The 13,326-nt window shown below is 40.6% G+C and overlaps 3 protein-coding genes across 3 annotated transcripts in view; 1 reads left to right on the top strand and 2 right to left on the bottom strand.

Moving 5' to 3' along the window:
- LOC133979436 (uncharacterized) overlaps window positions 1-13,326 on the top strand; it is a 1,726,912-nt gene that overhangs the window by 1,465,253 nt on the left and 248,333 nt on the right. The gene's annotated exons all lie outside the window — the stretch shown is intronic.
- Window positions 1,463-4,277, bottom strand: LOC133978644 (pepsin A-like). The gene is made up of 9 exons (XM_062416939.1): window positions 4,177-4,277; window positions 3,791-3,932; window positions 3,467-3,584; window positions 2,753-2,871; window positions 2,480-2,676; window positions 2,262-2,378; window positions 2,006-2,150; window positions 1,713-1,811; window positions 1,463-1,600 (listed from the first exon to the last, which is right to left on the bottom strand). Exons 1-9 carry the CDS (start codon window positions 4,233-4,235, stop codon window positions 1,463-1,465), a joined length of 1,134 nt encoding a protein of 377 aa, XP_062272923.1. The 5' UTR covers window positions 4,236-4,277.
- LOC133978624 (pepsin A-like) lies at window positions 10,126-12,912 on the bottom strand. Its single transcript, XM_062416913.1, has 9 exons — window positions 12,854-12,912; window positions 12,468-12,609; window positions 12,139-12,256; window positions 11,418-11,536; window positions 11,145-11,341; window positions 10,930-11,046; window positions 10,674-10,818; window positions 10,376-10,474; window positions 10,126-10,263 (listed from the first exon to the last, which is right to left on the bottom strand). Exons 1-9 carry the CDS (start codon window positions 12,910-12,912, stop codon window positions 10,126-10,128), a joined length of 1,134 nt encoding a protein of 377 aa, XP_062272897.1.

Here is a 13,326-nt window from a genome sequence, read left to right as displayed (position 1 = left end):
CAAAATGGTTTTTACAAAAAACTAATTCACAAAAAAGGATGCAAAAAAGACTTAAACAGCAAAAATGGTAAATTTAAACAAAACACACTTGTTTATTTTCTGTAAATCTCACAAACTCCCATCAGGATTAAATAATAATGACAGTAATAAATGTCATCACAAAAATCAAAGTGAATATGATCTGATTACTACATTTTTATCCGTCAGTTTTCATTTATAGTGGTTGTCCCACTCATCACACGATGTTGCATTTGTTTTTGTTAACACTTTTTTTCTTCACATCTTCCAGTTCTTGGCTCAGTTTGTTTATTTTCTCCTCCATTTGCAGGTTACTTTGTTCGCCTTGTTGTTCAGATCTTTCCAATTCAGATATTTTTGCCTGCAGTTCTTCAAATTTTCTTTCACTGATCTGCACTTCTCTTTGAATTGCTTCTTTTGCCAGTTGGAACATCTCAGTGTTGTAGCAGCTGCAGCCATTTTCCTTCAGCGTGTTCTCAATCTTGGTCAGCAGCTCTCTGACTTGTGTGATCTTTGTTGTTGAAGACCTGGTATCTACCTCCACACTCTTTTATTAGTTTGATAAAGTAATCAGTCTTCAATCTGGAGCACAGAGCATGCTGGAATGGTGGAGTACTCCACACTGGCAAACCAGTGTAATTAGTTTCTGAATTTCCTTTTAAAGGGAACTCCATAGATTTTACACAAATGTCAGTTTACTAATTTTGGAGCTCAACCTATACTAGGGACTAAATATTAGGATATCTTGGCCCTCACTGCTTTGATGTAACTATCATTTGGTCTCTTGTTAGTCTCCCAAATTTATGGATATGCATACATTTGATGAACCCCTTCAAATGTATATAACATGTTTGGGAAAGTGATTGACTATAAATAAAATGGCATTAAATAAATGAACTCAAGACAATTATAACATTTGTGTTGTGTGTTGGTTTCCACTTTATCTCAGTTTGAGACCTTTCAACAAGGTGGTCCTATTTACAGGATGAGATAGCAGCAGTAGAGTTGTCAGATCATGTCATTGTTTGTTATATCAATGTTTGTAAGAGATGCTCCGCTACTCTCAGAGCAGCTCGATTTTCTATTCTCGACCTGTTCACAAAAAGCTGTTGGTGATCCTTTTTGTATCCTTTGTAAAGGGTCAAGTTTCTCTCAAGAGCAAATGAATGGATAGGGTGGACTTATTCTTTTGCCTGTGACATTTCAGTGTAACACAAAATTTAAGATGTTTCTATAGACACTCGGTGATCTTGGATGTTGTCACTACAGTCAGACTGAGACAGACACAAATATAATGCTATAATCTTTTATTGATAATGCAGTTGAAACATGTTCACATCTACATTGTCTCTTTTTTTTTAATTTGGTGAGTTCATTTTTCAATCAGACAAGCACCTACAGGGAAACACACATTTACAGATTATCCATCAGGTTGTTCATTTGATTACACAGACTGTGCCAGACCAACCATCTGGTTCTGAGTATCAAAGATGGCGTAGTATTCCCTGATGAAGACATCTCCCAGGATCCAGAGCTGTTGAGTGCCCTCTGGGCCAAAGCCAGTCCAGCAACTGGAGGAGCTCTGTGGAGACACACAAGAATGTAGATTTATTTTGTCCACATAATCTTCATAATGCACATTTAAAATAAACAGATACTATTCTGTTGCAGTGGGTGGCAGGGGTCCAACTGACCTGAGAGACATAGGCAGATGCAGGGACGTTGAAGGCATGACCATTGAGAGTGAAGGTGATATCAGGCATGGTCTGGATGTTCTGGCAGTTCACTGTAGCCTGTGAGAGGAACATCACACAGACTGTAGTTACAGACATGTATTTATTGGTATTTTACAGCTTTCCACCTTAAGTAACCAAGTCATACTTAATTGTTTTTATTTGAGATGATTTGACGTCAGAGCTTCAAAGTTCTGTTTACTTTGGGTGTGGGAAACAGGGAAAATCTACGTCAGATGCTATGGTATACTCACTTTTCCATACTGGCCGGCTGAAGCTCCAACCCGGGAATTCATGTTGTTGATGTCGCTGGTTGGGCCAACAATCAGGGAAGTGCCAGTGTCAATGATGGCCTGGCAGCCACCAGAGCAGGCAACAGTCTGTCCATTGATGGTAACACTGTGAGAAGGAGCAATAGAAGGTGAATTACAGTAAAGCTAGGAGTCTTTGTGCAACTTATGTTTGTGGTTTGTGTGTCATTTTGCTGATTTTGGATGCATTTTTCTGTACCTGTCCATTTTAATCTGCCAGTAGGTAGCAGAGGTCAGAGGGATCCAGGTGATTTGTCCAGTGAAGTGGCTGTAGTCAACACCACCAAAGACCACCTCGCTGCCCTGCTCACTGTTGCTAAGGGAGAGAGAGAAAGAAAATACAAATGTCATATGTAAAAATAAGTAATAGAAAAAAACACACATTCAAACAGTCAGATTTCTATCCTATTTCAGTACCGGCTCAGGTAGACGGAGAACATGGGCTGAGGCAACAGTCCCTGACTGACCATGTTGTCAAAGACAGGCACAACATTGTCAGAGGCAAGAGACTGGAAGGCCAGTCCCAGGATACCATCAGCCGGCATATAAGCCATGAATTGAGCCTCTGTTTGGCTAACGCCGAACACCTGTTTGGTCACAGAGATGCCGCCAACCTGGAAACACAAGACAGCTGTCAGTCACAGCTCAACTGACCATGGAGATATGTTTGTTCCAGGGGTTTTTGATTACCTCAACAGTGTCGCTGACCAGTTTTCCGGTCATGCTGCCAGTGCCGTAATAGATGGACAGATCCTCGCCATTCCAAACATAGGTAGAGGACTTGAAAGGGTTGTATTTCTTGTGGTTCTCTGCAAAGGAATAACATCTCTCACATGTGTATTTCATGACCATGTTAAGAAACCTGGACCCTCTGCATCATGGAGTAACTGCACTTAGTGTTGTCCCACCACTAGCCTTAATAAACTGTTATAGACTGTAAGTATTTAGATATTTTACATAAGTAAAAAGAAGTAATACCACATAGTAAAGGTGCTCCAATCAAATTACATCACAGTAGTAAGTAGGAGTACAGAATCACTAGCAGTAAAATGTACTACTGTAAGTTTACTCATTGTGTAGAATGGAACTAATAGTCATTATAACACTGATGCATTAATATGTTAGGAGCATTTAAATGTTATAGCTGTTCAAAATGTTATTTCTTTAATTGAATCTATAAAAAAATATGCATTACATTTAATTCATGCTTTATATTTCACAAGATAATGTGTACACTGTTAATGTTAAATTATACCTGTCAAATAAATGTAGAATTACAAGTAATTTAAAGAACGATATTGTTAAACTTGAAATGTCTACTAATATAGAGTACTTGAGTAAATATAGTGAGTTACTTTCTACCACAGTGTAAATTACAATCTAAATGTTAAAAGTGGTACTCACGACAGGCCGGGCTGGTGCACCAGATTGAAGGGATCCACAGGTTAGAGGAGCCGGTGTCAAAGATAACCGTGAAGGACTGAGGAGGGGTACCGATAGAGATCACGCCATAGTAGAACAGCTACGTGGAAGCAACACAAAGACAGGTTTACTCAAATCTGACTGAAATGTGTGGATGTATTTTGTGTTTATGAGTTTTACAGGAGCTATGAACTGGATATAAGTGTCTTTACATCATAAAATCGACTACCTGCTGGTTTTGCATTATGCGATATACAAGTGTGTCATAAAGGAGTTATGAATCAAGTCTCTGTTGTCTGGACTTACGTCAGCATCGTTGGTCATTGACTGAGTACTAGTCTGGGTGAACTTGGCCATTGGACGGTATGGGAACTGCTGCCTGACCTGCTCCCACATTCCTCTCTCCTCCAGGTATTCCCTGGCAGACTTTCCCTTGATCAGGGGCATCCTGCAAACAGAAATGTGAATAATTAATTAGCAAAATGAGGAGATCCAGCATTTTATAGATGAAGAATTCAGAAAGTAACCATCAGTTTCAGCTTTTCTTGCACGTTTGAAAGATTGCAACATGCAGCAAGATGGCCCTTTTTCCCTCAGTAAAACCATACAGAGACTATTCAGTCTATTCAGAATAAAAAATGTCAAATAAATCAAGCAACCAGTTGTTTTTCAAGCAGCCAGGTCAGACTCACCTGTGGAAGCATTCGGAGAAAGCCACAAGGGCTGACAGGACGACAAGCCACTTCATCATGCTGATTACTTGATCTGTTGGACTGAAGTGAAGTTCCAGTGGCAGAGTCCAGCCCTTATATACAAAAACATCAAACAAAATGCCCTTCCACATATCTTTAGCTGGAGATTGGAAAAATGTGATATCTAAGAGCAAATATCCAATCAAACAACTGAACAATGAAAACTTTTCCAGAATCATCAAACGTTTTTGAACAACAACATGAATTCAGGTACAATTTATAAAATGGAACCAATAATTTATTGTTGTTGTTTTTTATAGTACATTGTTAAAATTATTACAAAACAGAAAATTATGCTTGATGCTGAAGAAGTCATTCTTCAAAGACAAAGGTGAAGGTACTTCATTTGTCACACATACAGTTGGACAGTAAAATTCAATCTCTGCATTTAACCCATTAGGAGCATAAGATTTGTGTTTTACTATTTCAACTATTGTATTAAAAGGAAATCCATCAAGTAAACTAGTGTAACAAAGCTAATGTACAGTATATAATATATTTTTCTTAGCTCAAGAAGTCATTTAAAGGACCTGACTTTTGTTATCAAATTAAAATGTAATTACTTTTATAACAAAATTCCGGAATGGAGACTACGCCTCATACCTTCTCAATTTCCGCACAAGCAGTACTTAAGTCACACCCTATCCGCTCCATCCCCCTTCGTCTTAGTTCGAACATACCACAGTCACGCGCAGTCATCCCAGCTTCCCGGAACCCTCTGCCTCTTTTCCTCCGACAGCGCCACCATCATCAGGCAATCACCTCTCTACGTCTCCAGGGGAAGATCCTGCTCCCGGTGATCTGGAGCCGCTGCTCCTCCCCGCCGCCCCCCTCTCCATCCCGCTTGAGGTCCGTTGCCAACTTTCCGACCGTCAACCAACTTCGAAAATATCTGGCCGGACCATTGCCCGCCCGAAGCACGGACTCAACCCGTTGAACATCACTTTTCACCACCCAGACTGAAACACGAGCTGCAGCAAAAGACCTCACTCGCCCTCCACGCGAGTCGAATTTCAGATTTGGATTTCAGATTCAGAATTCTTCATCATTGCCATTCTTACCATGTACTTTCATACACATGTAAAAAACGAAATACCGTTCCCACAGAAAAGGCAATAATAATAATATTAATAATAATAATAATAATGACCGGTAATTATGTCAACCTCGCCCTTCTTATCCATCCGTCCACGTGTAATTCCTCAGGGAACCGCAAACATCATTTGGCCCGGTCGACCTTACACAGCAACTTCCAACCTGCCAAAAAGAACTTACACCAGCCGATTTCACTGTCTCCTTCTCGTTTTTGCGACGCCATCCATTCTGTTTTTTCCTACACAGAAGGTCGAAGTTGGATGACCATTTATCCACAACCCTCGATTTAGCTTTGGGATTTGGTGGCACATATTCTCTTTGTGTCCCAGACTGCTAGAAGACTTCAACAATCCAATTAAGGGACACACTGGGGCATTTCAGTCCCCAAACTGTACCGCTGCATCTTCGCGGCCCGCTGTCCACTAAACCCCAACACGCACGGCACACCATCCCACCCTGCTACAGCTAGCACACTCGCCACTTCTTTGCCTCGCGCTCTAGCTTCACAAAGACAAAGCCCTGCCATTTTTTGCAGCTTGCGCTGCAGCCCCCTCCATCTTTTCCCCTTACACTAGCTAACACTCAGCCGACCACCTTCTGCCCCTTTTTCTTAAAGGTAGGGACAAAAGAGGTAGAGCGGTGTTCTACCAGGATGGGTGAATGGTCCGCAATAACTGTAGCGACCTCGCTTCCTTGTTGTTGTCAACTATACAATTCACATTACTCCCCTAGGCCGAGCCCTCCTATCCCACCTCCCACGACCTCATAGCAATGGAAGACACGCCGGATTGAATTACAACCGTGGCATCAGTTCCTCTCCTTACGGAATGCATTCTCTTCTTCTATGACTACCAACGTATCCGTTAATCGTTGCAGCCATCCTTTTGGGGGCACGAGTGGTCAAAAATGAATATCGCCATATACTCCGATAACACAGCAGTCGTAGACATGATTAACAGAGACCGTTCACGTAGCTCAGACATCATGTCCTAAAGATAAGAACTACCCCAATCCAGACATACATCAGCAGAATCAACTTTATCATTAAATTGTCCTCCGGAGCTCCATGTCCTAGCTTTTCCCACTCTCACATCCGTATGTTAATTAAAGGACTCCGTAAAGCTGAACCTCATCCCACTGCAAAACGTTCACCTCTCACCTCAGACCTTCTCACACACCGTATCATAACCCTTTGCACCGGCTACCTATCCCCGTATATAGATAAGGTTTGAGAATCCATGTTCCTACTAGCATTGTTCTGTTTTCTGTGCTGTCCTGAGTCCACCACTTCCTCTTCTTACAATGACCCATCACAACAAACCACCATATCTGACATACCAGTCCACTCTCCCGACACACTCATCTTCCACCTCAGAGAAAACAAAAATAATGAATCCGGCCAGTCACAGTCCGTTTTCCTATTCCGTTCGCATCCATTCCTGAGCTCTTACGAACCGATCCATGACTACATCCGATTAAGACAAACCAGCCGCGCCTCCCCACATGATCCACTATTCATTACTGCAACAGGTACAGTAACCACACGTTTCGGTTCCATTTCCTCCTACGGCAAATCCTAATCGAATCCAGCGTATCCCCAGAATCATACTCAGGTCATTCATTCCGCATCGGCGCCGCCTTCTCAGCTTCACGACAAGGTATCCCGGACAACATCATTAAAATTCTCGGACGTTGGTCATCACCTGCTTATTTAACTTACCTCCACCACAGCATTACTGACATTATAAACGCTCACGTGCTTCCATCCTCTGGAAGACTTTTTGGGGGTCTGCAACTCGGACCAGACATCGAGACAGCTCCCCCATCCAAAGTCTCATCCCGCCCCAGTTCCCTCCATACACCCAACTAGGAGACGGGTACAGCATCCTGCGCTTCCTCATCGACCCGGCATCCGGATTCAACTTTCATCCACACCACACATTACTCTCTTTTTTCCTCCCCCTCTTACATCCCATCCCTTCCGCCATCCCCAAGTCCCTCACTTCTCCCTTCCAACCCTACGACCCCTCCACCCTAACCCCTACATCCCTACCCATCTACCCTCACCCCCCATCCCTTCTTCCCTATCCCTCTACCCTTTTTCCTTCCACATAATAAATACTTAAACACATATCTTATTTGGCGTGGTCTTTGTTAGTGAAATTAAGATAAGTGCATGCTGATATGCAGATCTGAAGATTTGATGTCCTTATTTTTTGTTGAACATTTATATGGAAACTTTCCACAAGTTTTTCCAGTGCGAACTGAGGTCACTTGCAACCAGGTTATCTGATAGCAATAATACACAAAATAAAGACAAACGGCCATGGCTTGTAGAGTAAAGAAAGAACATAAAATGCTTCCAGAATTTAAAGAAGGTCATCTAAAACATACTACAGGTTTCTATTTTCTAATTTAAAAAAATGTCAGTGAATGTTTTCTAGAAAATACAGAGTAATGCTAACAGATGTAACAGTTCATAATATAAATGCAACTTTGCACACACTAAACAACTTGTAAATGTAGTTTACCACTTTGCACACATTTTTTATATTGTTCTTGGCACCACTGTTATCACCTTGTATAACTCTGTATGTACGTATGTGAGTGGTGGGTGAATATGAATGTGTTGGAGTGTGCACTTACTAAAAATACTTTGAAAATACTTTAAGCATAGTTTCTTGCATATTTTTAACTGGAGTAATTGACGCAAGTCATTGACAACTAAGAATTTTATTTTAATTATTTGAATCTATCTGTTGATTTATTGTATTATATTCAAAATCATTCATTTGTTTTTTTGTTGTTGTTGTTTTTCAACCTTTTTTAACATTACCAATATTTTTGAATAATGCTAATTCTTCTACTATTCATAATTCATAATCATAATACCTTTGCAAGGATAATCCTTTAATTAATTATTAAAGGACATTTTATAATTTTAGTTTGATCCACTTGGTTTTTGCTCCTGTAAAACAGAAGGTTTAATTGAGCTCCGTTCTCTGCCTTGGGTTTTGAATTACGTTGTATTCTATACAATCACAATAAAGGAATCTATCTATCTAATATATTATAGGTACAAAGACACCAAAGGAAGACAAATGCCTCTCATTGCTGCACATATAACAAAATAAAATATGTATAATCTACAATGGTAAAGCAGAAAATGTCTGTGCAGCCAAGAAACAGTGATGCTTTGTTTTCTTTCAAACCATCTTGTGCACAGAAATGTGATGTCACATTGCTATCCTATCAGTTTTATTTAAAAATTAAAGCTGCATGCAGCGTTGGCCGGGACCTCGCACTGGCGAAGCTGAAAGGTTTCTGTTAGGGGTGTTATGCCCCAGTCTAAGGTTGCCTAGGACATAACGTGAATAGATAAAGAAGCTTTATTGTCATTGCACACAAGATACAATGACATTTCGTAGATACAATGGCCCCATCTTCCCCAAAATCCCAAGTAGCCACAAGCTACTGTCTTGCTCGGACTCACCAGCACCACCAGCCGCTGGCTCCTTTGCAATCACTTTACCGGAACATGAAGTGAGACGAGCACTTTGCATGGTGAACCCGAGGAAGGCGGCCGGCCCTGATGGGGTACCTTTGGAAGGTACTCAAGGTATGTGCTGACCAGCTCTGCCATGTCTTCACTAACATCTTCAACCTGTCCCTAGCACAAGCCATTGTCCCACCCTGCCTAAAATCAGCAGTCATCATCCCTGTCCCAAAGAAACACCATTGACAGTCTAAATGATTATAGGCCAGTTGCATTAACTCCCATTATCATGAAGTGCTTCGAGAGACTGGTACTGAAAGACCTTCTATCCAGTCTCCAAGAGTTTGGAGGTAAAGCATTACCTCCAAACTCTTTTATTAGTTGTTTGACAAAGTCATCACAGTCTTCAATCTGCAGCACAGAGCATGCTGGGATGGTGGAGATTGGCAAACCACCAATCAAAGTGTAATTAGTTTCTGAATTTCCTTTTAAAGGGAACTCCATAGATTTTACACATGAATGTCAGTTTACTATTTTTGGAGCTTGACCCATACTAGGAACTAAATATTAGGATATCTTGGCCCTCACTGCTTTGATGTAACTATCATTTGGTCTCTTGTTAGTCTCCCAAATTTATGGATATTCAATTTAAAATCTCTGATGAACTCCTTCAAATGTATATAACATGTTTGGGAAAGTGATTAATGACTAGAAATGAAATGGCATTAAATAAATGAACTCAAGACAATTATAACATTTGTGTTGTGTGTTGGTTTCCACTTTATCTCAGTTTGAGACCTTTCAACAAGGTGGTCCTATTCACAGGATGAGATAGCAGCAGCAGAGTTGTCAGATCATGTCATTGTTTGTTATATCAATGTTTGTCCTTATCAGCTTCTTCTCGATCACAGCCTCAGAGATCCTCCGCTACTCTCAGAGCAGCTCGATTTTCTATTCTCGACCTGTTCACAAAAAGCTGTTGGTGATCCTTTTTGTATCCTCTGTAAAGGGTCAAGTTTTTCTCAAGAGCAAATGAATGGATAGGGTGGACTAATTATTTTGCCTGTGACATTTCAGTGTAACACTGTAACACAAAATTTAAGATGTTTCTATAGACACTCAGTGATTTTGGATGTTGTCACTACAGTCAGACTGAGACAGACACAAATATAATGCTATAATCTTTTATTGATAATGCAGTTGAAACATTTTTTTAAATTTTGTGTTAATTTTTCAATCAGACAAGCACCTACAGAGAAATACACATTTACAGATTAGCCATCAGGTTGTTCATTTGATTACACAGACTGTGCCAGACCAACCATCTGGTTTTGAGTATCAAAGATGGCGTAGTATTCCCTGATGAAGACATCTCCCAGGATCCAGAGCTGTTGAGTGCCCTCTGGGCCAAAGCCAGTCCTGCAACCGTAGGAGCTCTGTGGAGACACATGAGAATATAGATTTATTTAGTCCACATAATCTTCATAATGCAAATTTAAAATAAACAGATACTATTCTGTTGCAGTGAGTGGCAGGGGTCCAACTGACCTGAGAGACGTAGGCAGATGCAGGGACGGTGAAGGCATGACCATTGAGAGTGAAGGTGACATCAGGCATGGTCTGGATGTTCTGGCAGTTCACTGTAGCCTGTGAGAGGAACATCACACAGACTGTAGTTACAGACATGTATTTATTGGTATTTTACATCTTTCCACCTTAAGTAAGTAACCAAGTCATACTTAATTGATTTTATTTGAGATGATTTGACGTCAGAGCTTCAAAGTTCTGTTTACTCTGGGTGTGGAAAACAGGGAAAATCTACGTCAGATGCTATGGTATGACTCACTTCTCCATACTGGTTGGTTGAAGCTCCAACCCGGGAATTCATATTGTTGATGTCGCTGGTTGGGCCAACAATCAGGGAGGTGCCAGTGTCAATGATGGCCTGGCAGCCACCAGAGCAGGCAACAGTCTGTCCATTGATGGTAACACTGTGAGGAGGAGCAATAGAAGGTGAATTACAGTAAAGCTAGGAGCCTTTGTGCAACTTATGTTTGTGGTTTGTGTGTCATTTTGCTGATTTTGGATGCATTTTTCTGTACCTGTCCATTTTAATCTGCCAGTAGGTAGCAGAGGTCAGAGGGATCCAGGTGATTTGTCCAGTGTAGTGGCTGGAGTCAACACCACCAAAGACCACCTCGCTGCCCTGCTCACTGTTGCTAAAGGAGAGAGAAAGAAAATACAAATGTCATATATAAAAATAAGTAATGGAAAAAACACACATTCACAGAGTCAGATTTCTATCCTGTTTCAGTACCGGCTCAAGTAGACGGAGAACATGGGCTGAGGCAACAGTCCCTCACTGACCATGTTGTCAAAGACAGGCACAACATTGTCAGAGGCAAGAGACTGGAAGGCCAGTCCCAGGATACCATCAGCCTTCATGTAAGTCATGTATGGAGCCTCTGTTTGGCTAACGCCGAACACCTGTTTGGCCACAGAGATGCCGCCAACCTGGAAACACAAGACAGCTGTCAGTCACAGCTCAACTGACCATGGAGATATGTTTGTTCCGGGGGTTTTTGATTACCTCAACAGTGTCGCTGACCAGACTTCCGGTCATGCTGCCAGTGCCGTAATAGATGGACAGAGCCTCGCCATTCCAAACAAAGGTAGAGGACTTGTAAGGGTTGTATTTCTGGTGGTTCTCTGCAAAGGAATAACATCTCTCTCACATGTGTATTTTATGACCATGTTAAGAAACCTGGACCTTCTGCATCGTAACTGCACTTAGTGTTGTCCCAACACTAGCCTTAATAAACTGTTATAGTTCATTTAGATATTTTACACAAGTAAAAAGAAGTAATACCACATAGTAAAGGTGCTCCAATCAAATTACATCACAGTAGTAAGTAGGAGTACAGAATCACTAGCAGTAAAATGTACTACTGTAAGTTTACTCATTGTGTAGAATGGTCCCATATCAGTCATTATAACACTGATGCATTAATATGTAAGGAGTATTTAAATGTTATAACTGTTCAAAATGTTATTACTTCTTTAATTGAATCTATTAAAAAAATATGCATTACATTTAATTTATGCTTTATATTTCACAAGATAATGTGTACAATGTTAATGTTAAATTATACCTGTCAAATAAATGTAGAATTACAAGTCATTTGAAGAAGGATATTGTTAAACTTCAAATTTGTACTAATATAGAGTACTTGAGTAAATATAGTGAGTTACTTTCTACCACAGTGAAATCACAATCTAAATGGTAAAAGCAATATGTTAGTGGTACTCACGACAGGCCGGGCTGGTGCACCAGATTGAAGGGATCCACAGGTTAGAGGAGCCGGTGTCAAAGACAACCGTGAAGGACTGAGGAGGGGTACCGATAGAGATCACGCCATAGTAGGACAGCTACATGGAAGCAACATAAAGACAGGTTTACTCAAATCTGACTGAAATGTGTTGATGTATTTTGTGTTTATGAGTTTTACAGAAGCTATGAACTGGATATAAGTGTCTTTACATCATAAAATCGACTACCTGCTGGTTTTGCATTATGTGATTTACTAGTGTGTCATTCAGGAAAACAGTTATGAATCAAGTCTCTGTAGTCTGGACTTACGTCAGCATCGTTGGTCATTGACTGAGTACCAGTCTGGACGAACTTGGCCATTGGACGGTATGGGAACTGCTGCCTGACCTGCTCCCACATTCCTCTCTCCTCCAGGTACTCCCTGGCAGACTTTCCCTTGATCAGGGGCATCCTGCAAACAGAAATGTGAATAATGAATTAGCAAAATGAGGAGATCCAACATTTTATAGATGGAGAATTCAGATAGTAACCATCAGTTTCAGCTTTTTTTGCAAGTTTGAAAGATTGCAACATGCAGCAAGATGGCCCTTTTCCCCTCAGTAAAACCATACAGAGACTATTCAGTCTATTCAGAATAAAAAATGTCAAATAAATCAAGCAACCACTTGTTTTTCAAGCAGCCAGGTCAGACTCACCTGTGGAAGCATTCGGAGAAAGCCACAAGGGCTGACAGGACGACGAGCCACTTCATCATGCTGATTACTTGATCTGTTGGACTCAGGTGAGTGAAGTTCCAGTGGCAGCGTCCAGCCCTTATATACAAAACATCAAACAAAATGCCCTTCCACATATCTTTAGCTGGAGAATGGAAAAATGTGATATCTAAGAACAAATATCCAATCAAACAACTGAACAATGAAAACTTTTCCAGAATCATCAAACATTTTTGAACAACAACATGAATTCAGGTACAATTTATAAAATGGAACCAATAATTAATTGTTGTTGTTTTTTATAGTACATTGTTAAAATTATTACAAAACAGAAAATTATGCTTGATGCTGAAGAAGTCATTCTTCAAAGACAAAGGTGAAGGTACTTCATTTGTACACATACAGTTGGACAGTGAAATTCAATCTCTGCATTTAACCCATTAGGAGCACAAGAT

This window comes from Scomber scombrus, chromosome 4, assembly GCF_963691925.1.
Source record: "Scomber scombrus chromosome 4, fScoSco1.1, whole genome shotgun sequence".
Lineage (NCBI taxonomy): Eukaryota > Metazoa > Chordata > Actinopteri > Scombriformes > Scombridae > Scomber > Scomber scombrus.
The sequence above is the reverse complement of the archived record's forward strand: the minus strand, read 5'-3'. Positions and strand labels throughout refer to the sequence as shown.